The sequence below is a fragment of the Bos grunniens genome, chromosome 22, assembly GCF_055505025.1.
Source record: "Bos grunniens cultivar Pamir isolate PY7600 chromosome 22, Bosgru_T2T1.0, whole genome shotgun sequence".
NCBI classification, from domain to species: Eukaryota; Metazoa; Chordata; class Mammalia; order Artiodactyla; family Bovidae; genus Bos; species Bos grunniens.
This window is the reverse complement of record NC_141186.1, coordinates 17,233,262-17,261,177: the sequence shown is the minus strand read 5'-3', so window position 1 is coordinate 17,261,177 and position 27,916 is coordinate 17,233,262. Positions and strand designations below refer to the sequence as shown.

General features: G+C 48.3%; 2 protein-coding genes across 14 annotated transcripts in view; both read left to right on the top strand.

Annotated features, from left to right (window-relative positions):
* Positions 1-2,053, top strand: part of MTMR14 (myotubularin related protein 14) — a 44,587-nt gene extending 42,534 nt beyond the window's left edge. For all 7 annotated transcript variants that reach the window (XM_086366520.1, XM_086366523.1, XM_086366517.1 and 4 more), the window contains one exon: positions 1,462-2,053. In XM_086366520.1, the coding sequence (XP_086222646.1) occupies positions 1,462-1,645 (184 nt within the window). In that variant the 3' untranslated portion in view covers positions 1,646-2,053. The remainder of the gene's footprint in view (positions 1-1,461) is intronic.
* Positions 2,054-3,227: 1,174 nt separating this feature from the next.
* On the top strand, positions 3,228-24,440 carry CPNE9 (copine family member 9). 7 transcript variants are annotated; one of them, XM_086366531.1, is made up of 20 exons: positions 3,228-3,565; positions 4,083-4,123; positions 4,252-4,298; positions 4,394-4,497; positions 4,935-4,971; positions 5,469-5,545; positions 9,152-9,215; positions 9,328-9,431; positions 9,625-9,729; positions 11,418-11,459; positions 11,770-11,845; positions 11,953-12,006; positions 12,442-12,503; positions 13,216-13,262; positions 14,420-14,601; positions 14,833-14,960; positions 20,333-20,435; positions 21,115-21,172; positions 21,552-21,625; positions 24,038-24,440. In XM_086366531.1, exons 1-20 carry the CDS (start codon positions 3,498-3,500, stop codon positions 24,221-24,223), a joined length of 1,659 nt encoding a protein of 552 aa, XP_086222657.1. In that variant the 5' UTR covers positions 3,228-3,497; the 3' UTR covers positions 24,224-24,440. The 7 variants fall into 7 exon arrangements, with proteins under 7 accessions (XP_086222657.1, XP_086222652.1, XP_086222653.1 ...); XM_086366527.1 differs by lacking the exon at positions 9,625-9,729 and having other exon boundaries at positions 3,358-3,565; XM_086366525.1 differs by lacking the exon at positions 21,552-21,625 and having other exon boundaries at positions 3,358-3,565.
* The last annotated feature ends 3,476 nt before the right edge of the window (positions 24,441-27,916 follow it).

Genomic DNA, 27,916 nt, shown 5'->3' with positions numbered 1-27,916 from the left:
ATGATCCCATGGCCTCTGAGATTGCAGGGTGGGCATGGGCTCAGGGTTGATAACGGGAGATCACATAGTATGTGGGTTCGGTGCTTTGGCTTTGGTGTCTGAGAGAAATCGAATCCAAATCCCAGCTGTTAGGTTTACAAGTTCTGTCTTGGGGTTGAACCCTTGACTGCTATGAGCCTACTAGCTCCTGTCTTGAGAGGGAATGACACTGTAGTAGCTCTGCCCACCTTGTGTCCTCAAGCGGATCACATATCCTCTCTGGGCTCCAGGTATCTTGTTTCTAAAAGAGGTTGTGATCTTTCCCCTTTCTGCATCCCAAAATAGGGGCAGTGAGAATGCACACATACGGACCTTCAGATAGTCCCTGTGAATATGAACTACTAATCTGAATTTCTCCTGGTTATATGCTCTAAGGGAAAGCTAAAGAGGCACACATGGTCTCCAGCCTATGTGAAAACTAATTAGGAAGTAAAGAAGATCTAGGGCCACGAATCTCCCCCACATGTAAAGAGAGACTTGGGAGTTGTTCATGGTATTGCAGGAGTCCAGGATCAGCCTCATTTCTTTGTGCTGCCGCTACAGTTATTTGACTTTTCTTCGCCCTAGAACCTGCTGCTACTTCTGCTATTGCTGGTATTTCTCTCTCTGTCGCACACGCACACATACACAGCCCCCACTCCCACCAGTCTGCTTTTCCTGGGTCTGCTGTCTCCATACTTAAGCCCTGGACTGTCATTTATCCTCACACTTCCATGGGCTCCCCAGGCCCCAGGTACAAGTCATTTGGGCTTGGGAATTGGGGATATTGCTGCCGCTTCTGACAGATTCACAGGAGGAATTACCCAGGCATTGGTCTCTTAGGGGAAATTTTGGAGGGAGTTGGTGTTCAGGGCTGGTCTTGGTGCTTAGGTGGATAGGAACATGAGGGCTCATCTCATGTAGGTCTGTGACTTTTTCCCTAATTGCATCCCTCCTGCCCCTAGACTTTATAACTTTGAGTCCAGAGGTTGTGTGTGGTTGGTACCTCAGCCCTTTTCTATGAATGACCCTTCAGGTTATCAGATAACCTCATGTGAAATTCACACTTTTTGTTACCCTTCTTGACTTGTGATAAGTGCCTGTAGAGGCCAAGAAAGGAAAAGCAGATAGAATCAGAACGGAAATCCTGCTGGAAAAGCCAGCCCCTTCCTAGACGTTTCCGTGGGGACTGCAGTGACTAAAGGTGAGGGCTCTGGCCTCTCCAGGTAGGAACAGCAGCCTGAGGGAGAGTTTAAGATGGGAACAGGACTGACCATTTCACGGGTGGTTCAGGGGCCTGAACCACAAGGCAGCATGGCCAGGGGCAGGTGCTGGCCTTGTACTGCCGAATGCAGAAGGACAGGCAGTGGGGTGTAAGGATGAGGATGATGGATCCTGCCCCTGGATAATGCATTAATTCTCTCTTTCCCTCCCTCCCCACAGACTTACAGCCCTGAGTGAACGGGAGACCCGGCTACAGGAGGTGCGCTCAGCCTTCTTGGCTGCGTATAGCAGCACAGTGGGGCTCCGCGCAGCAGCCCCCAGTCCCTCTGGTGCCATCGGTGGCCTGCTGGAGCAGTTTGTCCGTGGTGTTGGACTCCGGGGCACCAGCAGCAGCACCCTATGAAGCAGCCAGCTCACAACAGCTTCCTGATCCTCTCTCACCTGAGCAGAATCAAAGCCATGCCCAGCTAAGGGGTGCTTCAAGGTTGGGGGGAAACTTCCCTTCACCATCACGCACATGGCAGCCCCGAAGCTGAGCAGGACCGAGGACGGGGTTCTCCCACCCCCAGCTTCCTGACTGGTGTCTGCCGACCCACTTGTCACTGCCTCCCACCCACCTTAGTCTTTGCCAGGATTCCTGTCAACTCTCAGAACTGTGTAGCGTTTCCCTGGGGCCTTGGGGGAGGCTGAGATTTCACAAAAGACCTCCACTTTCCATTCTTGTCTCCTGGGGAGGAGGGGTCACCTGCACTGAAAATGAGGCAGTTTAACACAGATCACAAAATGAAATCAAAGTCTTTTTGAACAGCTATTTTCTTGCATCATCATTTGGTTGCTGTCTTTGTGGAGTTAATTAGAAGGTTCTCACTTTCCTTTCTTTTGCTAGAAGAAGGGGTTTTTATAGGGGGGGTGGAGGTACATAGGAAGCAAGAAGAGATTGGAGACTTGGACATGCCTCTTAATTCATGAGCCATGAAAGTCTCCAGTGAGATAGCAACACATAGCAACAGGCTCTTAAGGTGGGAACAGTGGTCCTCAGGCCTGAATGGGCCCCAGTCACTTGGGGAGCCTGTTTATCCATGCAGATTTCCCGGGCTGCCTGAAAGTTGGACTTGAAGTTGCTGAGATCTTCATTAAGCTGGGAAAAGGGGTGGGCCTATTTTTGGCCATGCCCTGGGATCTTAGTTCCCTGGCTGGAGATTGAACTTGCACCCTTGGCAGTGAAAGCATGGGGATTCCTAACTATTGGACCACAAGGGAATTCCCAAGTAATCTTTATTATTAAAAAGTTCAGCAAACAATCTGCTTTTGGTACAGGTGACCTGCAGGCCCTGCATTCGATGAGGGATTGGTTTCCAGGGCCTCGAAGGCAGTAGGTGATATGGGGAGGGTGAACCTGGCCGACCACCACCCTCATTTACTGTGTGATCTGTGGTGAGCTGCATCCTCGCGGAGTATGTCTTCGTCTCTAACACCATGAAGTCATGTGGGTTCAAAGACATGGACAAAGGTTTTGCACAGTGCACCATTTACTGACCTCTGACTCAACACAGAAGAGATCATTAGTGTAAATGCCCAGAAGAGGGAAATAATACCAATGAACATTTTTTGAGTATTTACTGTGTATAATCCCCTATGTTAAATCCTGTTTGTAGGTTATCTTGATGAAATTTTACAACACCCCAAGTATGTGCTATTATGGCCATTCTTACCAGTGAACTGACTCAGCCAATGAGATGTTGAGTAACTTGCCCAAGGTCACACAGCCAAAGAGAACAAATGTGTATTCCTATTCAGAGACAGGAAAGGCGCGAGTGGCAAGGGGAAGAAGCATTGTTGAGGGAGCAGCTCAGGAAAAGCAATCTACCCCAGTGCCCACTAGGTATCCGGGGCCGGTCAGCATTCTGGACAGCTCTTGTAGGGGCAGGCCTGGCTCTCTCCTCGGGGAGATGCACTGGGAGGACTCTCCCACCTAGTGAGTTGGAGTTCGGATCTGTGTAAGGTTCCTGGCCTACTGGAGGCTGCTCCAATGGAGTGGGGGCCCCCCGCGGGCCAGGCGGGGCTGCATTGCCATCTGGAGCCGCTGTGCGGCCGGCCACAGTGAAGGCGCGAGCAGCCAGAGCGCAAGCAGGGCTGGAGGGAGCGCAGCCTCCGCCACCACCGCCGCGGCGGCACATGGGCCGGCCCCGCCGCCGCTGCCAACCCTTGCAGCCCCCGTCTCGCAGCCTCCCGCAGCTCCGGCCACCCGACCAGCCATGTCTTTCAGCGGAGCCTCCGAGCGCAGCGTCCCGGCCACCAAGATTGAAATTACCGTGTCCTGCCGGTGAGCGGGCCATGCCAGGAAGGGCTTAGGCATTGCCCCAGCACCACCCAGCTCAGGGGCTCAGCACGAGCAGGGGGTAGACCCCAGGAGAAGAAGGATCGGGGCCGGGGAAAATCGCGGGTGCAGACTCAGGGGAGTTGCTAGCGGACGCGGGGAGGGGGTTTCCTTGAATAGCCCCAACCACAAAAGAGGGCTCAACCTAAGGCTTGAAGGGATGGGTCGCGGGGATCCAGTAGGATCTGCGCCCCAGGAGGGTAAAGTTCTGGGGGCTAACCCTCTTTCCTGGGCCCTTGGAGGCAGTCTAGACGCGTCCAGTCCGCAGAGAAACAGCTCTTGGGCTGAGATTTCCGGTGTTGTCCAGGGTGCTGATAACGCGGGCCCCGGCAGGGTGTAGTTACGGGGGAAGGAAGTGTGATTTGAACCCCGTGCCTCCCTAGGTGCCCACCTCTGGGTAGGGTACCAGCAGTGGGCTCCAGAATGATCCACTCGCTGTCCGTCTGTTTGTCTCTTTCTCTAGAAACCTGCTGGACCTCGACACCTTCTCCAAGTCCGACCCCAGTAGGCGGCACCAGGGTCGGGAGGGAGGGAACTTGGGGTCCGAGAGCACCTGAGGTCCGGGGGCGGGGGGGGGGGGGCGGCGGGCCGACCTGACGTCCTTCCCTCCCCGCCCCCGCTCCCGCCTGCAGTGGTGGTGCTTTACACGCAGAGCCGGGCCAGCCAGGAGTGGCGGGAGGTAAGTCCTGGAACCCTCACCCAGTCCACCGCCGCGCCTGGGAAGCACCTGCCCCCTTTAGCAGGCCCCATGCTGATTGTCCACTCCCCATTCAGTTCGGACGGACCGAGGTGATCGACAACACACTGAACCCAGACTTCGTGCGCAAATTCGTCCTCGACTACTTCTTTGAGGAAAAGCAAAACCTGCGCTTCGATGTGTGAGCCCCGCCCAGAAACCTGGCTTGGACCTCCCCCAACCTGGATCCGCCCCCCAGCGGGCCCCCGACCTGGCTCCACCCCCGGGCCCAGTTCGGTGGCACTTTGAAGGACTCCTCTCTAGGCTTAGCACCGCCCCAAGTCTAGGTTGGCCACTCCCCAGGCCTAGTCCTGCTGACAACCCTTCTCCTTAATTGGCTCCGCCCCTTTCTAAGTCCCACCTCTGAGATGACCCTGCCCCCAGCTGGCCCCGGACTTGACCTTGCCCACGTCTGACTTCCTCTGACCCCGACTCCTGCCCCAAGGAGGTCCAGGTTGAATTCCGGTACAAGACTGCCCCACCCTCCACCCACAATTTTAACCTGGACTCGAAATCGGACCCCTTTTCCAGGCTCTCTCCCACCATCCCCTCCCCATGTTGGTCCCACTCTCTTCCCAGGTACAACGTCGACTCCAAAACCAACATCTCCAAACCGGTGAGTGACCATTCCCTCACGGGCAGGCTGGGCACACAGGCGGCGCTCACTGTGTGTTAAACGACCCTCCTTAGAACCCTCCTACCCCTCAAACCCGACTCGACCTTCTTCTGCCCCGAACCTGCCCTCCCTGCCCTCCTCTCCTGTTCCTGCCTCGGTTTCCCACCTGTGCCTCTTACTCACTGCTACTCTTCCTTCTCGACTGCTGCTGGGACCCTCAGAAGGTGAGGCTGAATGGGGCTGGGCGGGGTCAGTGTGTGTGGTGTGTGAAAGGTGAGGGGTGGGATGGTATCTTGGCAGGGTAGAGGCAGTGGGCTCCAGATGTCAGGACCAAGAACGGCGGCTTGTCTGGGGACCCCGTCCCTCCTCTAAAGCCCTGGCTGGGTGGTTCCACTGCCTCCAGTCGCAGTGGTCAGTGCAGCAGCAGCATCAGGGCTGGGCTGGGACTCTGCACCACCAGTCGCTCCTGTCCTCGCTGACTCTGTATCCCTGTGCAGGATTTCCTGGGCCAAGCGTTCCTGGCCCTGGGAGAGGTGATTGGAGGCCAGGGCAGCCGAGTTGAGCGACCCCTCACGTGAGCTGAACCCGAAGGGGAATGGGGGAGGGGCGGGCCTCCAATTCTCCTAAAGATGCAGCTGACTCTGTATCGTTGGAGGCTGGGACTGGTCAGGTGCCTTCAATGGCTCCCATCACCTCCTGGGAAAATTCAATTTTCAGGGCTTTGCTCAAGTCACTCTCAGCCCTGACATATCTCCTCTCTCTCTCACTCTCTCTCCTCACTCTTTCTGAATCTGATTCAGACTTTAAGGTCCATTTCCAAGTCTTCCTCACTAAATCAAGTTCTCTGGAATTTACATTACATTCACTCACTAAATATTTATTAGCACATTTTGTATGCTATACCCTGGGCTGGGTACCAAGGATTTACCCATTCCACAAACACTACTGGGCATATACTCTATGTGAGCCACTGTTCAAATGGCTTGGGTTGCAGTGGTGAACGAAACAAAGGCTCCTGCCCTCAGGGAACTTATGTAACAGAAGAGGGAGAGAAATAGTACAAAACTGAAATAATAAATAAGTAAATTACATAATGTGCTAGAAGACATGAAGTGCTGTGGAATGAAAGTAGAACAGAATTAGAGTGACCGGAAATGCAGGGTGATGGGTGTTGCAGTTTTCTGCAGAAGGGTTGAGGAGGCCTCATGGAAAGGTAACTTCGGAGCAATAATCTTAAGAAAGTAAGGGAGTGAGCTGTGCTGATACCTGGAGGAGGAATGTTTCAGGAGAGGAAACTGTGCAGAAGTCTAATGTGTTCAAAGAGCAGCACAGAGGCCAGTGTGGGTGGAACTGGGTGAGCAGCGGGGAGAAAGGAGGAGGTGAGCTTGGTGGATTCACGTTTAAGGCCTGGAAGCCACTGTGAGGACTTTAGTTTTTACTCTGAGTTGGGACTCAGTGGAGGGTTCTGAGCAGACAAATGCTCTAACTTGCTTTCAAAGGATGCTGCTGGGTTGAGACTACATCTTGGGTGGGCAAAAGCATAAGTAATCCATGGTGCCACGAGTGAAGGAGGGGAGAATTAGTTAGATTCTGGATATAAACTGAAGATGGAGAAGCAGATTCCTGACAGACTGAATATGGACGTGAGAGAATAAGAGGAGTCAAGGATGACACCAAGGCCTTTGGCCTGAACAAGTGGAAAGATGGAGTTGCCATAGAGATGATTTTCTTTTTTAGGTGAGGGAGGAGTAAGTTGTGGGAGGAAGTCAATGAGGAGTTCAGTATGACGTACTGAATTTCATAAATTTTTATTAGACAAGTAGATGTGTCAAATAGGCAATAAGAAACATAAATCTTATGTGCTCTTTCAGGACATGAGATTAGATGAGATCACTAAGGGAGTGAGGAGAGAGAGAGAAGACCAAAGACCAAAACTCCATGAGTTGGAGCTAGGAAGGGAGACTGAGAAGGAGCATTAATGAAATGGGGGGATAACCAAGAGTAGGTGGTGCTGTCCTGGAAGCAAAAGACATGCATCAATGACAAGAGAGTGGCTGATCATGTCAAATGCTGCTGCAGTCAAGAAAGGTGAGGACTGGGAACTGGATAGTGGGTTTAGCAGGATGTCAGTCGCTGGTGACTCTGCTTGTCAGAGTTTTGAAGAAGAGGTTTGGATAACAGCCTGGTTAGGGAGGTTTAGAAGAGAATGGAAGAGAGAAATGGGAATTAGGGGTCTTTCAAGGAATTTTCCTGCAAAGAGAAGAAGAGAAAAGGAGGGGTGGCTGGAGAGGGAAGTGAGATCAGGAAGAGGTTTGTAATATTTTAACCTGAAAAAAATTATATCACATTTGTATGCTAATGGAAGTGATCTAGTAGAATCTGAAAATCTGACATCATACAAAGAGGGAAAGAACTTCTCTGGTGGTCCAGTGGTTAAGACTCTATGTTTCCAGTGCAGAGGGTGTGGGTTCGATCCCTGATCGGGGAACTAAGATCCTACATGCCTCATGGCATGATCAAAAAAAGGGGGGGCAGTTGCTGGAGTGATGTCTCTGTACAGGCAAGAGGGAGGGTGTGGAATGTAGCACACAGGGGAGGGATAAATAGGCACATGGTAGTCATTTATAGCAACGGTAGGAAGGCCTCGTGTGGGAGAAGATACTGGAGGCAGGGTAGGTGTGTGGTGGGTCTGTGGACAGTGTCTTCTGGTTGCTTAAGCTTTGTCAGTGAAGTAGGAAACAAGGTCATTGGCTGAGAGTGAGGACGGAGGAGGAGGCTTTTTGGGCTGAGGAGAGAGGAGGAGGAGTGCAAGTGCCATCTCACAGCACTGGAGAGTGAAGGGACTCACTTAATCATACTGTGCATTCACACAGTATGATTAAGGACCTTGAGGTTTGTGGTCACACATCTAAAATGAAACCAGTTAGCACGAGTGTGGGTTTTCCTCTGGCCGTATCCAGTTGCACAGGTGTGGTATGGGTTAGGCAGAGAATAGGATTTAACTCAGGCTGTGGTTCTGCCAAATAAGTAGACAGAAGTGAGAGAAGGGCTAGGGGAAAGGAGTAGGATGGAAGGGAACGATTATTATAGTCCAGAGTGACTGGAATTCACACTGGGTGAGGAGATGGGGGAGAAAATTAAGGAGAGAAAGAACAGTGAGAAGGCAGTAGCATCAGTGACTCGCTTCTGGGTGTGCAGGTGGAGAGTCCCTGCACTCATTACACACTATCTTTTTAAAGCACAGAGAGTCAGAGATCAAAAGAGCCAATGAAATGGTTCAAGTTCTCATATTAAAGATGACAAAAATCACATGGGCAAGTTGGAATCAAAACTTGAACTGAGAATACTCCCAACTTAGCTTCCTCTCTGTCACACTTTGGCTCTTCCAGAGTTTAGGGTTGGCAGGCCCATATCCACAAGGCCTCTGACTGCTTGGAGACCCAAAGCAAGTTGGGGATGGATGTCCAGGCATATGCAAGTGTCTCTTCTTGGATCAGAAGAGGATAAGGCTGCCCTGGTCTTTTAGATCTCACTCTTCACAATCTTCTGAAAGCACAGCATCTTTGACCTAACAAACCAGTCCTTCTGCCCCAGATGTGGGTAGAAATTGCTGTCCCTCATTCAGGACTGTTGCATCACATCACGCTGTACTTGCCTATGGCCTTGACATCCCAGCTGCCCCTGGAAACTCCCTGAAGGCAGGGTCTAGCAGAGCTGGAAGATGCCAACTGGCCAAATTGTACCTAGAACAATGCCTGGCATATAGCAGAGTCTGCTTTGAGAAACAGAACCACCTTCATATCTACCAAGCTTACCAACTGCTTTTTATTCCATGCATTCATTCTCATCTTTTCACAACCCTAAGAGGTAGACAAGATTCCCATTACATAAAGAGAAAACCAAGGGCCCAAGGTAAGGGAAAACAACTTGCCCAGAACTCTAAATCCTGTCTTTCCCATGCTACCATTATGAGATGTCCACACAGGCTAAATTAACCCCTTCCTTCCAGACCAGAGACCCTCCCCAGTCCAAGTCAGGTCCTACCCCACCAGGGATGGAAACACTCGGGACAGTCAGTAAATGACAAATTGAATCCCCTGGCCTACCCAATCCCAGATTGGCCACCCCAATCATTGTTTCCTACTCTCCCCCCTCACAAAGAGGCTTTTTCTGCTTCCAGGGGTGTACCAGGCAAGAAGTGTGGAACCATATTGCTGACTGCAGAGGAGCTTAGCAATTGTCGGGTAATTAAGGGCCACATGCTAGACCCAGGAGGCTCTCTTCTCTCTCCAAACTCCCTTTAGTGGGCTGAGTCTGGGGGCAATTTGAGTGTCAATAGTCCAATGTCATCCACAGGACATTGCCACCATGCAGCTGTGTGCAAACAAGCTGGACAAGAAGGACTTCTTTGGGAAATCAGACCCCTTCCTCGTGTTCTACAGGAGCAACGAGGATGGCACGTGAGTCACTCTCCCACTATTGCTGTGGGCCCATTAGGGCTCTTAGGCTGGGACATCTTAGACTCCATCAGGACCTGAGCCCAGAATTCACTTAAGGCAGCACCCAATATGTGCTTAAACCAAGCATATGAGGCCCTGTCTCTGGGCTCAGTCCTACCCCAAAGGCAGGATCCAGTCCTCTTGTCCTCTCCAGGTTCACCATCTGCCACAAGACAGAGGTTGTGAAAAACACACTGAATCCTGTATGGCAGCCCTTCAGCATCCCTGTGCGGGCTTTGTGCAATGGAGACTATGACAGGTCTGCATCAGTATAAGCCAAGGAGTAAGGGGACAAGGGTGTGAGAGAGGGGTTCTTGGGGCAAAGAATGAAGGTTGAAGTGCCATAATAGCATTGGAGGATCCTGCTCAGTGAGGCAGTTTTGGACATGGATATGGGTGCATGGGAAGGCATATGAATAGCCACATGGATGAATAGGTAGATGGACGGATGGATGGGTGGATGGATGAATGGATGAAAGGGCAAGTGAATAAGTGAATGAGCAGATACATGGATAGACAATCAGACGAATGGATAAACTGGTGAATGAATAGATGGGTATGTGGATGGGTGTACAAGAGGACTGGTGGGTGGGATGGATGAATGGATAGCAGATGAGTGAGTGAGTGGACTGCTGGGTGGATTAGTGGATAGGTAGATGATGGGCAGATTAATGGATGGATGGCTAAATGCTTGAGAGGCAGGATGGGTATATGAGAGATTGGTGGTTGGTTGGAGAGGCAGAGGGGTGACTGAAAAAGCAGGAGGATAAACAGGTGGAATGACAGTACATTAATAGACAGACAGATGAATGGGTGGTAGAGGGAATGGATGGTGAGTGTGTCGTAGATGGACAGGCTGACCATATGAATTCACAAGTGGGCAGCGTGAAGGTAGGTGAGTGGGCCCATAAGTAGATGGTTATGTAGACGAATGGATGATTAGATGGACAAATACCAGATGGCTGCGTGTTTGGTTGGATAGATGCGTGGAGATACAGATGGATGCTTGTATGTATTGGTGAGTCATTGAAGGGCTGGATGTATAGTTATATGGGTGATAGAGTTTAATAAGTAATTGATTGGTAAATTTATATGGGTAAAAGGGTGACTAGATGGATGGTTGAATGAGCTGCCACATAGATCAGTGGCCATATGAGATGACTTAGGCATAGCTGTTAAGAACATGGTCTTTGGAACCAGGATGTCAGAGTTTAAATTTCAGCTCAGCAATTTACTTGCTATGGTCCTTAGTCAAGTTACTGGTTTTGGGGCCTCAGTTTCCTTATTCAAAAGTAATAATAGTATTAATACTTGCTTTATAGAGTGCTTGTTAAATTAGTCGGTGAAAGTGCTGAGAACAACGCCTGGAATACGTGTGTGTACTTAGTTGTGTCTGACTGTGCGATCCTCTGGTCTATAGCCAACCAGGCTCCTCTGTCCATGGGATTTTTCAGACAAGAATACGGGAGTGGGTTGCTGTCTCCTACTCTAAGGGGTCCTCCTGACCCAGGGATCAAATCCACATCTCCTGCATTACATGTGGTCTTTACCTTTTGAGCCATCAGGGAAGCAATGGAATTCCCTGGTGGTACAGTGGTTAGGACTCTGCATTTGCACTGCTGAGGTTCCTGCTGTTCAGTTCCTGGTCAGGGAAACAAGATCCCACAAGCCATGCAGCGTGGCCAAAATATTTTTTAAAAGTCAGTAGTAAAGAATAGTAATAGTACAAATAGCAGCAGCAGTAGTAATAGTGATAGTTCAGTAGGTAGCTGGGTACATTCATGGACTGATGAATGGATAAGACAGATGGGAGGAAGGTTGAGAGAAGGACAAATGGATGGATGGAAGGATGATCTGTATATAGTCAAGATCATCTTGACTATCATGGGTGGGGGTGTCTCAGACTTATCCTACAAACCTAGCCTATGTTTATCTCCAACATTTCAGAACGGTGAAGATTGACGTGTACGACTGGGACCGGGATGGAAGGTAGCACTGCCCTCTCCTAGAATTAAACCAAACAGTTCCCTGAAATATGTAGCACACTAACTAGGAACCCCAGACTAGCCTTGGGAGCCAGAGAGGAAAAGAAGGGAAGAGACAGTGTGCCAGAGAGACAACTAAGGGGACCAGCTGTGTTCAAGGTCCTTCTTTTCCTCTTAGGTTGGTCTCTCTTCTGACCCAAGGCCCAGTGCCTGGCAGACCAAGTAGAGGCAGGGGATAGTGAGGTTAAAAGACTGGTTTCAGGGGTGGCTCCAAGCCAGCAGCAGTCGCTTACCTGCCCCTGGCCTCATTGCAGCCACGACTTCATCGGTGAGTTCACCACCAGCTACCGAGAGCTGAGCAAGGCCCAGAACCAGTTCACAGTGTATGAGGTGAGAGCGCGGGCCCGCCCAGGTTTCCCAGGCCTCCACCCCAGGTGTGCTCGGTCTGTGCTCCCTTCCTCTGTGTCGCACCGTCACCACTACCTTACTTCACTTAGGTACTTAACCCCCGGAAGAAATGTAAGAAGAAGAAATACGTCAACTCGGGAACCGTGAGTACTCCCGAGAGCTCTGGCCCTCTGTAGATCCTTCTGTCTCTGTCCCCAGAATGGGGACACCCAGCATGACCACGCGGTGAGGGTGTGGGAGAGCTATGGTGCAGACTACTTGCACACAGTGATGCTGGATACAAGGTGGCACCATTTCAGTTTTCCTTTTGTTTCGTTTTTTTTTTCTTGTTTTTCCTCTCACCTAAGAAAATTTGTTTGATCTTTTTAATCTTTTGCAGGTTTTTCGGGGGGGGACCCTAAGTTTTATTTCATGATTTAATACACTTTTGGAAATCCAAGTATGTTTCTGATGGCTTCCCCCTTTGCCCTTTCAGAAATCGGACAGGATGGGTCAGGGGCTGGAGTAGAGTGCCTCTTTGCCTTTCTCTAGCCCAGCCACCTTTTCCAAGTAGCAGGGCTGCCTCTTCTGTCCCACAGGTGACGCTGCTCTCCTTTTCTGTGGACTCTGAATTCACTTTTGTCGATTACATCAAGGGAGGGTGAGTCACAGCCAAGCTCCAGACTGAAGTCCAGCAATGAGTTTCTCCCAGTTCTCAGCCTCAGTGTTACTCTTCATTAATGGTCAGGATCCAATGAGATCATGAAAACAAACTTGAAAACACTTGGCAGACTATAAAGTGCAGGGTGCTGTCCACCGTAGTTCTCTCCATAGGGCTGCCTTTCAGCCCTAGCTTCCAGCCCCCCTGGGAAGATGACAGACCAGTGGTCTCCCGTAGCCTTACTGGAGCCCAGACAGAAGATATGGCGAGGCAAGAGGGAGAGGCCAAGAGAGAAGGAAAAGACAAGCAGACTGTAGGGGACATTCTCCTTGGTTTAGTGGATGCAAGCAGACGTCAGTAAGGTACTTTTCTTCTCTCAACCTGATTTTAATGTAAAATGGAGATGTTAATTACTACTTCAGGACTATAGTAAGGGTTAAATTAAATTATGCATATTATGTGATGAGGTAGGCATTTAGGAATGAATGGGGCATGTGGGAACACACTCCCCAAAGTGTGTTCTATGGGCCAGCAGCATCTGCCTCACTTGGGATTTTGTTAGAAATGTAGAATCTCAGGCTCCACCCAGACCATCCAGATCATAATTTACTTTTTAACACAATTCCCAGGTGATTCAGTTGCGTACAAGTGTTTGAGAAATCCTTAGTAAGTATTAGTCCCTCATTTCTCAATCCATCTCTTTCCCCAACAGGACACAGCTGAACTTCACAGTAGCCATTGATTTCACAGCTTCCAATGGTGAGGCATGGATGGGGAACAGGGTGCGGAGGGATTCTAAAGAAGTCATTAGGGATGGGCCTGAATTAAAACCTGGGAATAAGAGTTAACCTATCCAGGAAGCCCAGGCTTGAGGCAAGGCCCAGTCAGGCTAATACTGGGGCAGGAGTGTTGTGGAGGTAATGGTGGGAGAGAGTACAGAAAGGTTTAAGTGGGTAAATGGATCAAAGAAAATCGAAAGGATAAATAGCTCTAGATAGCTTGAGAAGTGGATGAGTAAATGAATGGATGGGAGGGAAGAGAAGTATACTAACAGATGAATACATAAATGGGTGGATAACTGTGTGGGTAGCTAGATGAATAGAGTAGGCAAATGGGTCTGAGTGAGTACAATAGGCTGAAGAGGTGGATGCATGAACTGGAATGTAGCTGGACAGCTGGACAAGTGTTTAAATTGGTGAAATAGATGAGTGGACAGGTGGATGGATCCATATGAGTACAGACAGACAGGTGAATGAATGGGATGGATAGAGAAGGATGAATGAATGAGTAGATGGACAAAAGAATATGGTTATATGGACAGATGGGAAAGAAAGAGAAATGGCAGGTGAGCAAGTAGATAGATGGCAGGCTGGCTGGCTGGATGCACAGGTGGGTGGCTAGCTGGATAAGAGGATGGAGAAGCAGATGGATAGAGATGAAGAGACAGATGGATTTACGGCCAGTGGAAGGGTGAATAGATGTATGAGCAGGTGGATGAACTGGTGGATAGATATAAGGGTTGGTACATGGATAGTTTGAAAATGAACATTTGGATGACTGAGTAAAATAATAAGGAGTACATGGGTAAAGAGGCTTCTCTGGGGGCTCGGTGGTAAAGAATCTGCCTGCCAATACAGGTGACATGGGTTCGATCCCTGGGTTGGGAAGATCCCCTGGAGAAGAGAATGGCAACCCACTCCAGTATTCTTGCCTGGAGAATTCCATGGACAGAGGAGCCTGGCGGGCTACAGTCCACAGGGTCATGAAAGAGTCAGACACGACTTAGAGACAAAACACCAACAGCATGGGTTAAGAGTGGATGAATGGATAGGCAGCACATAGATGCAACAAAGACAGGCAGGCGAATAGGTGGATCATCAGTATGACCATGGGGTGGGGCTCCTGTTTCCCTACAGGGAATCCCCTGCAGCCCACCTCCCTGCACTACATGAGTCCTTATCAGCTCAGCGCCTATGCCATGGCCCTCAAGGCAGTGGGAGAAATCATCCAGGACTATGACAGTGACAAGCTCTTCCCAGCTTATGGCTTTGGCGCCAAGCTCCCTCCAGAGGGACGGATCTCCCACCAGTTCCCCCTGGTACAGTATGGGCCAGATCCTAGACTCCACACTCTGGAATCTGGCCCACCCAAGTTGACAAAATTCTTCTACTTAGGTTTTCTTCTAAGGGTCAAGGACATGCAGAAGAGAAGGATCTAGGGGAGGGTGGCAGAGCAAGGAGGGGAGCTGGGCTGGAGTCTGGAGGGGCGTATGAAAAAGCAGTGGAGAAACGCAAGAGTGAGCAGTCCAGCAGGGTATCTTCCCTGACAGAACAACAATGATGAGGACCCCAACTGCTCGGGCATTGAGGGTGTGTTGGAGAGCTACTTCCAGAGCCTGCGCACAGTGCAGCTCTACGGGCCCACCTACTTCGCCCCTGTCATCAACCAGGTGGCCAGGTAAGGAAACTGGATGGACCTGGGGGAAATTAAGGGGACCAGACAGGGGATTTCGGAGAAGGCGATGGCACTCCACTCCAGTACTCTTGCCTGGAAAATCCAGGACGGAGGAGCCTGGTGGGCTGCAGTCCATGGGGTCGCTGAGAGTCGGACACAACTGAGCGACTTCACTTTCACTTTTCACTTTCATGCATTGGAGAAGGAAATGGCAACCCACTCCAGTGTTCTTGCCTGGAGAATCCCAGGGAGGGGGGAGCATGGTGGGCTGCTGTCTATGGGGTCGCACAGAGTCGGACACGACTGAAGCGACTTAGCAGTAGCAGCAGACAGGGAATTGACTTCCCAAGGATAGTGAATTTAGGCTTTGGGGAGAGGGTGAAAGTTTCAATGTTGGCCAAGCTCTGGTATAAAGAGGTTACATCAGGCCTTATTCTAAAGTAGAAAGAGTGTCAGTGAACTGCCTCAACCCCACTTCCTGGGAACAACAAACCAGGCCTCAAGTTTGGGGAAGAGAGGACCTATACAACAGTGGATAAGGCACAAGCTTTGGCATCAAACCTGGGAGTGACCCCGGGTCCACCACTCACTAACCTCATCTGACCTGAAGCAACTTAACTTCTTTCTAAGCCTCCATTTCATCCATGTAAATGGGTATAATAATGGATAATAAGAGCATCTTCTTTTATAGGGTTATTGGGGATTTAAAACTAGGTAACAATATAATAATACTTAGCACAGTGTCTGGCCCATAGTCAGTGCTCATGGTAGATTAAATCATGGTAGATTAAAATGAGCTCAAATTGTAGATTAACGATGGAAGAGTAACTTCTAAAAACAGAAGAGTAACTCCAAATTTTCAGAATAAAAACACAAAGCAAAGAAAATCCAACTTACATATCAAATGATTTTTTTTTGGATTTTTTTAAACTATATTTCAATACATAAATTTGTATGCATGCTTTAAACAAACTATATTTCAAGAATGAGAGAGTCTAAACAAAAAGTATGACCAGCACCAGCATTTAAGTTTTCTGATTTTTAATGCAAATAAAATAAAATGATTGAACTAAAACCAAATGTATGTCAATGAACTTAAGTTGGATAAATTCACCTAATAAAAGAAAAAGTTTCTCTGATTGGATAAAAAATAATAATTCTACTATATGCTAAGGGCTTCCCCGATAGCTCAGTTGGTAAAGAATCCACCTGAGACCTTGCTCCAATTCTTGGGTCAGGAAGATCCCCTGGAGAAGGGATAGGCTACCCACTCCAGTATTCCTGGACTTCCCTTGTGGCTCAGCTGGTAAAGAATCTGCCCGCAATGTGGGAGACCTGGGTTCGATCCCTGGGTTTGGAAGATCCCCTGGAAAGGGACAGGCTACCCACTCCAGTATTCTGGCCTGGAGAATCCTATGGACTATAGAGTCCATGGGGTTGCAAAGAGTTGGCCACAACTGAGTGACTTTCACATACATGCTGCTGCTGCTGCTGCTGCTGCTAAGTCACTTCAGTCGTGTCCGACTCTGTGCAGCCCCATAGACGGCAGCCCACCAGGCTCCCCCATCCCTGGGATTCTCCAGGCAAGAACACTGGAGTGGGTTGCCATTTCCTTCTCCAATGCATGAAAGTGGAAAAGTGAAAGTGAAGTCGAGCAGTCGTGTCCGACTCTTTGCGACCCCATGGACTGCAGCCTACCAGGCTCCTCCGTCCATGGGATTTTCCAGGCAAGAGTACTGGAGTGGAGTGCCATTGCCTTCTCCATTCACATACATACTATATGCTAAATAGAAGAGACCCATGTAAAACAAAATACCTCAGGAAACTTGAAAGTAAAAAGATGAAACAAACAAACAAAAAAATAATAAAAGTGGAAGAATTTCAGGGAGATATATATATCCAGAGACTCCATTTTCCTCTAATAAAGATTAGTTTATCTTCTAATTCATCATGAGATAATAGTTTCTTTAATTACAAAAGTAATGTAACATTGCTGTTGAAATTTTAAGGATGGAGAAATTAAATAAGAAATGACCCAGAAAATGGCCCATGAGAATGTGAAGATATATACACACACATATATATAATATATATATAGTTAATGATAGTCTTTTCCTTATGTAGCCATAATGGCAGTCAAATTTGATGTAACATTTCACTACTGATCTTTTCACTTAATAATGGAACCTGAGCACATTTTCTTTTGTTATTGTTATTAAACAGACTTAAATATTATCTTGGGCAAATTCACTGATTCACTCATTCATTTACTGATTCAATGAACATTCCATAACGCAAAATGTAGCATGAATGTGGGCTGTAGAGCTAGACTAAGTTAATACACCCACTCTACTGCTTACTAGCTGTGTCACTTTGGGCAAGACTCCTAACCTCTCTGTGTCTGTTTCCTCAACTGTAAATGAGGATAATAGTAGCTACATCATGGGGCTGTTGTGAGGACTAACTTAATATTCATCAAGCACATAGAACAGTGCCTGCCACATGGTAAGTGCTATAGGTGCAAGCTATTACTGTTACTATTATTATCATTATTACTATTCAAAGGGCATCTGCGTGTGCTCAGATATCTGCTGGGGCACTGGAGATTCAGATGAATCAGATCTAGTTTCTGCCCTTGAGATCTCCCGCCTTGGTGCAGGAGACAGAAATATAAATAAATCATTACCTTCTACAGGCCAGAGCTTCCCAAACTTTTCCAGCAAGTCGCCTGTTGGCAAAGGCAAACAACTGCTTCCCCTAGGGGACACTGGGGGCCCGGTTGAAAGCAGCCAACCTGAAAATGTCTTTGAAATCCTCATATTTTATCTTAACAATTCATGCACATTTTACATGCTTCTGACTTTGTGTCCATATTTGCTATAATTTAAGGCGTGGGGAGGTGTGTTTTAAGTATACTTAGAGTCATCTAGCTTTATCCACCAGACCATATAGTGTAATGGGTGCTTCAGGTATCCTGTGACCTTGAGTTCCCCTTGGCATACATGTTGGTACACTCATGGGTGTAAGGACCCAGGAAGGGCGGACAACCCATCTTGGTGGGTGGCATCCAAGAGACCGGAGGCAGCCTAGTTGTGGAGGGACCTGACTTCTTGGCTGGGTGCAGAGGGCGAACTGGACTTTATCAGAGGAAGATGTGCAGAACAGGCCTGGCGGCAGGAACTGCATGTGAAGAGCACAGAGGCATGAAGGGGCAAGCTTGGGAGACAGTGAACAGTACACCTAGATCAGAATGTGCAGCGTGCACAGAGGAGTAGCCAAAGAGCAGGCGGGAATGAAGCCTAGAGGCATCAAGAGCTCAGGTTTTAGGCTTAGTCGGTCAAGTGTGGACTGGCGCCCCAGCTTCACCACCCCTTTGGAATGTTATTCCTCATGCCTGTAAACTTCACTTTGGAATAACAAATGTGCCCACCTTATAGAATGGTAGTGAGGATTCAATCAGATCACGTATGTCAAGTGTGCAGCCATGATTTTGATGACCACAGATGCCTCTTCATTGCCTGCCACCCCAAAGCCAAGTGGGGCACAGTGGCTTTCCCCAGCCCATGACCCAGCTCCAGGTCTAAATGGCCTTGGGAGTGCCAGGCTTCTGCAGGGAGCCATGGATGTGCCTCCCAAGTCCCCAAACCCTTCCACACCCCTCAATGTTCCTGCTCACAAATCCCTTTGTGAGGGGGCCCTTACCCATTGCTCTGACCTCCTCTCTCTTCTGTAGACCTACCTGCATCTCCTAGAACACGCTCTCTCTTGGTTTGCACATGCCATTCCTTCTCTCTGGAACATCTTTCCTTTACCCTCCCGTCCTCCCCCCACCCCACCTCTACCTCCACCTCCTCCTGGCTAACTCCTACTCACTTTTCAGGTCTTAGGTTAGATGTCATGTCCTCAAAGCCCTCGCCTCACTGCATCGTCGTGCTGTAAGCATCCATCTCCTCCCAGGACAACATCTGATTCTCTGCTGCAGGCTCAGCACCAAACTTGGTGCCTGACCCACAGCAGGTGTGCAGTGATTATTTGCAGAATGAGTGAGTGACAGGAAACGGTGGCAGCCCAAGCCTATGAAGAGGCTGCAGCCAGAATTCAGGAAAAGAGCAAAGGCTGCTAGGGAGGATCATGGCCCACTCCCACCCTGGGCTCTGGGCAAAATCAGCTGTAGCTGTTTGAATTCTCCACTCTCACTGTGCTTTCCTCTGGGTTTTTTGTATCAAGCTTATATATCAGCATTGTCTGATAGAACTCTCTGCAGTGATGGAGATGTTCTGTATCTTGTGATGTCCTGTATGGTAGCTCCCAGCCACATACAGATAGTGAACACCTGGAGTGTCGCTAGGGTGAACAAGGAACTGAGGTAATTTTATTTAATTTATATAAATTTCCATAGGACCTGGGGACTGCCTTACTGGATAGTACAGCTCCATCCTTTCCAATCCTCACAGGGTTTGAGACTAGAAGTCAAGAGGCCAAGTCTGCCACGGCCTTTGTGCTGTCTGAGCTCTTGTTTCTCTTACGTATAAAATAAGGGGACTGGACTCAATGACTTCTGAACTCATTTCAGATCAAAAAATCTTGGGAGTCAAAGTGAGAGAAGGAAAAAGACTCTGGGAGCAGCTGTTAAGACTGGGTGAGGACCCAGAAGCCTAGGCAATGGGATGTGATGAGCAGAGGGAGAAGGGAGGAGGAGAAATGGGTGAGAGAGGGGAGAAAGAAGGCCTTCAGTCTTTGGTCTTGTATAAACACCAAGATCATTCCAGGGCCAACAGAGTCCCGGGTGATCTGGGCCCCACCCCATTTCAATCACATGGTCCCTGCTGCTCCCCTCACTTTCTGCGCCCCAGACAGGGTAGACTTCCTCCAGTCTCATCACAGGGACTTTGTCCATGCTGTTTCTTCTGTCTGGAATGACCTCCCCTCCCCTTCACTTAGCCTCCTCTCCCTCCTCTTCTCCTTCATCCTCCAACATTGTTTCCTTAAAGAAGTCTTTATTGACCTGGGCCATGTCAAGATCCCTTACAGGACGCTCTCATAGCAGTAGCTTTTTCTCTCCCAACTCTCCTCACAAATGCTATTCTATAGCTATTTCTGTGATTCTTGGTTCAGTGTCCACTCTCAAGAGGACTGGGGGGACTGTTTCTTTCTCACGATGCCTAACACAGTAGCTACCATAGTAAATGCTCTGTGAGTGTCACTGGAGGGATGGTAGGAGGGGCAGGCAGCCAGCTCTGGGGAAGGAGCATGAGCTTCCGAAGCCCCAGTGCTTGTCCTCTGCTTACAGGGCCAGCTGGGGAAGTTTTAGGGATAGACATTCCTTTGGACTCTCTGGGCTTTCAGCTGAATTCTGATTTTAGCCTCTCCCCCAGGGCTGCAGCCAAGATCTCTGATGGTTCTCAGTACTACGTTCTGCTCATCATCACTGATGGGGTCATCTCTGACATGACACAGACAAAGGAGGCCATTGTCAGTGTAAGTCTGAGGAGGGTTTGGCAGGAAGAGGTCACTGTTAATAACTGTCCAGGGGTTGAGATTTTGCCCTACGTGCAAGCTAACAAGTCAGGCTGCCAATTTCATGGATGCTCGCAGTGGACACAAGACTGCTGGATCAAAAGCAAAGGTGTGTGGGACTTCCCTGGTAGTCCAGTGGTTAAGACTCAACACTTCCACTGAAGGGGGCATGAGTTCAATCCCTGGTCGAGGAATTGAGATTCCACATGCCACTATCCCAGCAGTAGCAACAGCTCAACTATCAGCATTGGCTCTGATTCACTAAGTCCACTTCCCAGAAGATAATGTGCCAAGGGCCAGATTACCAGTGGGTTGTATTATAGAACATACACCCTGAGTGTAGAAAACCTGAGCCTTTTATCATGGGCAATAAGCATGCCTGCCCTTCGTTCCAGCATGAGACATTTTATTATACTAGACAGTAAACAAACCTGCCCTTTGCTGTATAGGAAGACCCTGTATCTTTCAAGGCTGTTACATATGCAGACATACTTAAAAAGATAGTCCGGCACAAAGAGAAATCAGTGCCTCTGCTTGTAAGATGTGCCAAAATATTATACACAGAGAGAATTGTCCCCCAACAGTCACTTCCCTTGTTATGGCTGCTCACCCCAACAATTTCCCCTCTTTCCCCTCACAGGCCTCATCACTGCCCATGTCTATCATTATTGTCGGTGTGGGACCAGCCATGTTTGAAGGTGAGTAAGATGAGGGGTTTTGATGAGTGAGACCAAGAACTAGGGAAAACAAAGGAGGATCTGGGAACCCAGGCCTGTCTCATAGAGAAGATAGGATGGATGCCTGTGTCAGACCTTGGCCAAGTCAGACCTTCTCTGAACCATTTCCTCATTATAACCGAGGTTGTTGATACAAATACTTCCCTCCTGGGGTTCCTAGGATGATGGAATGCATGGGAGGGAATAATAATAATAACTCCATTACAATGCCTAATATTTGTAGGACTTTGATACAACCATTAGGTGGTCTCTTGATGACTCCAGAGGGGAGCGAAGAGGCAGAGGGCAGCATGGGTTGTTGTGGGAAAGGTCAATCAGCTGAGGGGTGTCTTTTCTGCAGCTATGGAAGAGCTGGACGGTGATGATGTGCGCGTGTCCTCTCGGGGACGCTATGCCGAGCGCGACATCGTTCAGGTAGACCTGCTGTCATGAGGTCAAAAGGAAGTCATGGTGTCAAAGGCATGGTGGGAAGGAGGGGTTAAGTTAGCAGCCATTCCCCTTTACTGCCTTCCTTTTTTTTTTTTTCCCAATTTTTATTTATTTATTGGCTCTGCTGGGTCTTCATTGCTGCATGCGGGGCTTTATCAAATTTATGGGAGTGGAGGATACTCTCTAGTTGATGTGTGTGAGCTTCTCTTGTTGCGGAGGTTGGGCTCTGTGACCTGTGGCCTCTAGACCGTGGGCTCAGTAGTTGTGACGCAAGGTCTTAGGTGCCTCAAGGCATTGGGATCTTCCTGGACCAGGGATTGAACCTGTGTCCCCTGCATTGGCAGGTGGATTCTTAACCACTGGACCACCAGGGAAGTCCCTTTACTGCCTTCTTAATCATTTACCTTTCTTCCCTTCACTCTTTCGGCCTTCCTACATTCATTCAACAAATTCTTTTTGAGAAACAGGCAGGTTGCTGCAGCCATGGTGGATTCATAGTGTGAGAGATCCCCAAGGCACCTGCCCTCTAGTGGAGGCAGCCAATAATAATGGCACAGTTCATTAGATTGTGCTAAGTGCTCCAGAGGGACAGCAAACGCCACAGTGAGAGTCTGTAACTGGGATCTGATTAGGCAGGATTGTCAGGGAAGGCTGCTGCTGCTGCTGCTAAGTCGCTTGAGTCGTGTCCGACTCTGTGCAACCCCATAGATGGCAGCCCACCAGGCTCCCCCATCCCTGGGATTCTCCAGGCAAGAACACTGGAGTGGGTTGCCATTTCCTTCTCCAGTGCATGAAAGTGAAAAGTGAAAGTGAAGTCACTCAGTCGTGCCCGACTCTTAGAGACCCCATGGACTGCAGCCCACCAGGCTCCTCCATCCATGGGATTTTCCAGGCGACAGTCCTGGAGTGGGGTGCCATTGCTTTCTCCATCAGGGAAGGCTACTACGAGGAAATTACATTGGAACTGAAATCTAAAACAAGGCATAAGCATAACAGGCAGAGAAGCAGCAGGTGGGAAGGCCCTTAGGTTCAAAATAACTGGCCCAATCATGGAGAAGGCAAGAGGCCCAGGTGGCAGGATCACAGCAGTGAGTGGAAGAGGAAGGCAAGGCCCTGCCAGTCATGGTGAAGTTTGGGGCTTTGTTCTAAGATAATTAGAAACCTCTTGAAGGATTTTAGATAGAGAAGTGAGATGGTCAGTCTTGCATTTTGAGACATGCAGAGAGGCTGCAGGAGTGCGGACTGCAGCAGGACAAGGGAGAAGGCAGGGAGATCTGTTAGTGAGGAAGCCTTCGAAGTAGTCCAGGGATTTGGATGGGAATAGGAGCAGTGAGGAGGGAGAGGAGAAACAGGTTCAAAAGACAATTTAAGAAAAAATGTATGAGAATTGAATATTTGATTAAATGGTGATAGGGAGTCAGGGGGGCTTCAAGAATGATTCTTAGTTTCATAGACTGAGCCCCTGGGTGAGTGATAGTCTCACTTGCTGGGAAAGGAAAGGCTGGAGGAGGGGCAGATTTGGCAGAAAAGCCTAGAATTCAGCTGTAAACACACTAGACTTGAGTTATCTAAGAGGAACGAAAGGGGATGTGATATGGGCAACCAAGTTGTGACTCTGGGCCTTAAAGAAAAGAAGGTAGGGATGGATGTATAAATGTAGGAGTTATCAGGGAACAGGGTTGTTTTTTTTTTAATTGAAATACAGTCGATTTCCAATACTGTGTTAATTTCACGTATGCAGAATAGTGATTCAGTGCTTTTAGTTTATACTCCATTTAAAGTTATTACAAGATAAAAGCTACAATACCGTGTTATACAGTTTATCCTTGTTGCTTATTTATTTTGTCTATATTAAGTAGTTTGTACGTCTTAATCCAGGGAACAGTTTGTAAATGTGTTGAAAGTGTATGAAATCACCCAGGAAGAGAATTAAGAAAGAAAAAGCATCAGCTTTAGAGATTAGGCAGACCTAGAGCATTGGGGTTGGTGCAGGGAGGCATCCAGAAAGGTAGAGAAAATCTAGAAGAATGTAATGTGTCAAGAGTGGGAAGTGTTCAGGAAGATTATAGTGAAATGTAATGGAAAGCTCAAGGGGAGTCAGCAAGATGCGTGACAATCATTGCTTGCTGGACTGATTGGAGAACATGGTACTGTTGACTTCGTTAGCAAGAGCAGTTTCAGTAGACTGCATGAAGCCAGGTTAGAGTGGTTTAAGGGTGAATGGAAGGTGGAAAAAAAAGTGGGTGGGGAGAAAGCAAATGTGGAAAGTTCCTCTAGATAAGGTGGGAAAGCAAGTGATGCTTGGAGATGTTAGGGGCCAAAGAGGGAGCCTCCGCCCCGCCACCCTCCCCGGTCCTCTCTCTCCTGGCCACGCACATCTGATCGTGCCTGTCACAGTTCGTCCCATTCCGAGACTATGTCGACCGGTCGGGGAACCAGGTGCTGAGCATGGCCCGACTTGCCAAGGATGTGCTGGCGGAGATCCCAGAGCAGCTACTGTCCTATATGCGCACCAGGGACATCCAGCCTCGCCCGCCACCCCCTGCCACCACCAGCCCAACGCCAGCTCCAGAGCATCCCTGAATAGCCCACGTAACCAACGCCCAGCAGTCTGCCTGCCTGCCCACCCATTGCTTCTGCTCAAAATCAGAGGCACCTGGAACCTTGGACCTCATTGGGAGGGCAACTTGGAGGATCAGTATTGGCTGGTCGAGCCCTCTGCCCCATCACCCACAGAAGGGCCTGGCACTGTCACCACCTCCCTGCCTTCTTGCCAATAATAAAGCTGATCTTTACTTCACTTCTGTCTCATGGGTCTTAGGAAGGGAGGCTGGGATGCCCAGGGTCTGGGACACACCAAGAGAAAGATGGAGCAAGGACAGCTTCAGCTAGGGATCATCCCCATCCTAACACACATCCATCTAACCCTTCTTCAGATATTCTTCAAATACTTTAAGAAAGAAGTGAATCTTTATGTGTGTACATTTTCCTGAGGAGAAAGGCCCATAGCTTTTATCAGATTCTAAAAGGGATTCTTGACCTCAAAAGGGGTCAGCTTTAAGATCAGTTCAGTTCAGTCCCTCAGTCATGTCCGACTCTTTGCAACCCCATGAATTGCAGCACACCAGGCCTCCGAGTCCATCACCAACTCCCGGAGTTCACCCAGACTCACGTCCATCGAGTCAGTGATGCCATCTAGCCATCTCATTCTCTGTCATCCCCTTCTCCTCCTGCCCCCAATCCCTCCCAGCATCAGAGTCTTTTCCAATGGGTCAACTCTTCGCATGAGGTGGCCAAAGTACTGGAGTTTCAGCTTTAGCATCATTCCTTCCAAAGAAATCCCAGGGCTGATCTCCTTCAGAATGGACTGGTCGGATCTCCTTGCAGTCTAAGAGACTCTCAAGAGTCTTCTCCAACACCACAGTTCAAAAGCATCAATTCTTCAGTGCTCAGCCTTCTTCACAGTCCAACTCTCACATCCATACATGACCACAGGAAAAACCATAGCCTTGACTAGACGAACCTTTGTTGACAAAGTAATGTCTCTGCTTTTGAATATGCTATCTAGGTTGGTCATAACTTTCCTTCCAAGGAGTAAGCGTCTTTTAATTTCATGGCTGCAGTCACCATCTGCAGTGATTTTGGAGCCCAGAAAAATAAAGTCTGACACTGATTCCCCATCTATTTCCCATGAAGTGATGGGACCAGATGCCATGATCTTCGTTTTCTGAATGTTGAGCTTTAAGCCAACTTTTTCACTCTCCACTTTCACTTTCATCAAGAGGCTTTTTAGTTCCTCTTCACTTTCTGCCATAAGGGTGGTGTCATCTGCATATCTGAGGTTATTGATATTTCTCCCAGCAATCTTGATTCCAGCTTGTGTTTCTTCCAGTCCAGCGTTTCTCATGATGTACTCTGCATATAAGTTAAATAACAGGGTGACAATATACAGCCTTGACGAACTCCTTTTCCTATTTGGAACCAGTCTGTTGTTCCATGTCCAGTTCTAACTGTTGCTTCCTGACCTGCATACAGATTTCTCAAGAGGCAGGTCAGGTGGTCTGGTATTCCCATCTCTTTCAGAATTTCCCACAGTTTCTTGTGATCCACACAGTCAAAGGCTTTGGCATAGTCAATAAAGCAGAAATAGATGCTTTTCTGGAACTCTCTTGCTTTTTCCATGATCCAGCAGATGTTGGCAGTTTGATCTCTGGTTCCTCTGCCTTTTCTAAAACCAGCTTGAATATCAAGAAGTTCACGGTTCACATATGCTGAAGCCTGGCTTGGAGAATTTTGAGCATTACTGTACTAGCGTGTGAGATGAGTGCAATTGTGCGGTAGTTTGAGCATCTGCTCTCATGGGTCTAGTTCAAGTTTTTTGAGTGAGGATAATTTAAAAAGCTGATATTTTCTTTGAGTGAAGGGAAGTGAAGTGAAGTCGCTCAGTCATGTCTGACTCTTTGTGACCCCATGGACTGTAGCCTACTACGCTCCTCTGTCCATGGGATTTTCCAGGCAAGAGTACTGGAGTGGGTTGCCGTTTCCTTCTCCAGAGGATCTTCCTGACCCAGAGATCGAACCCAGGTCTCCCACACTGTAGGCAGATGCTTTACCATTTGAGCCACCAGGGAAGTCCCATTTTTTTTGAGTATTCACTACATATCAGACATTGATAAGTAATTTACATGCATCATCTTATTTAATCCTCACAGCAATCCTGTGAGATAAACACTGTGTTATCTTTTGCACATGAAGAATCTGAGGCTCAGAGAGGTTAAGTCACGTATTGAACAGAACCCAACAGTTTGGCTCCAGAGGCCAAGAGGTTAACCTGCAAATCTCTTCCTGGAGTGTCAATTTTATTAGGATGTTTAGGGGAAGGCCAAAGGAACATTTCATGCAAAGAGTGGCGCAGTAAAGGACAGAAATGGTATGGACCTAACAGAAGCAGAAGATATTAAGAAGAGGTGGCAAGAATACACAGAAGAACTGTGCAAAAAAGATCTTCACGACCCAGATAATCACGATGGTGTGATCACTGACCTAGAGCCAGACATCCTAGAATGTGAAGTCAAGTGGGCCCTAGAAAGCATCACTACGAACAAAGCTAGTGGAGGTGATGGAATTCCAGTTGAGCTATTCCAAATCCTGAAAGATGATGCTGTGAAAGTGCTGCACTCAATATGCCAGCAACTTTGGAAAACTCAGCAGTGGCCACAGGACTGGAAAAGGTCAGTTTTCATTCCAATCCCAAAGAAAGGCAATGCCAAAGAATGCTCAAACTACCGCACAAGTGCACTCATCTCACACGCTAGTACAGTAATGCTCAAAATTCTCCAAGCCAGGCTTCAGCAATATGTGAACCGTGAACTTCCTGATGTTCAAGCTGGTTTTAGAAAAGGCAGAGGAACCAGAGATCAAACTGCCAACATCCGCTGGATCATGGAAAAAACAAGAGAGTTCCAGAAAAGCATCTATTTCTGCTTTATTGACTATGTCAAAGCCTTTGACTGTGTGGATCACAATAAACTGTGGGAAATTCTGAAAGAGATGGGAATACCAGACCACCTGACCTGCCTCTTGAGAAATCTGTATGCAGGTCAGGAAGCAACAGTTAGAACTGGACATGGAACAACAGACTGGTTCCAAATAGGAAAAGGAGTTCGTCAAGGCTGTATATTGTCACCCTGTTTATTTAACTTATATGCAGAGTACATCATGAGAAACGCTGGACTGGAAGAAACACAAGCTGGAATCAAGATTGCTGGGAGAAATATCAATAACCTCAGATATGCAGATGACACCACCCTTATGGCAGAAAGTGAAGAGGAACTAAAAAGCCTCTTGATGAAAGTGAAAGTGGAGAGTGAAAAAGTTGGCTTAAAGCTCAACATTCAGAAAACGAAGATCATGGCATCCGGTCCCATCACTTCATGGGAAATAGATGGGGAAACAGTGTCAGACTTTATTTTTCTGGGCTCCAAAATCACTGCAGATGGTGACTGCAGCCATGAAATTAAAAGACGCTTACTCCTTGGAAGGAAAGTTATGACCAACCTAGATAGCATATTCAAAAGCAGAGACATTACTTTGTCAACAAAGGTTCGTCTAGTCAAGGCTATGGTTTTTCCTGTGGTCATGTATGGATGTGAGAGTTGGACTGTGAAGAAGGCTGAGCACTGAAGAATTGATGCTTTTGAACTGTGGTGTTGGAGAAGACTCTTGAGAGTCCCTTGGACTGCAAGGAGATCCAACCAGTCCATTCTGAAGGAGATC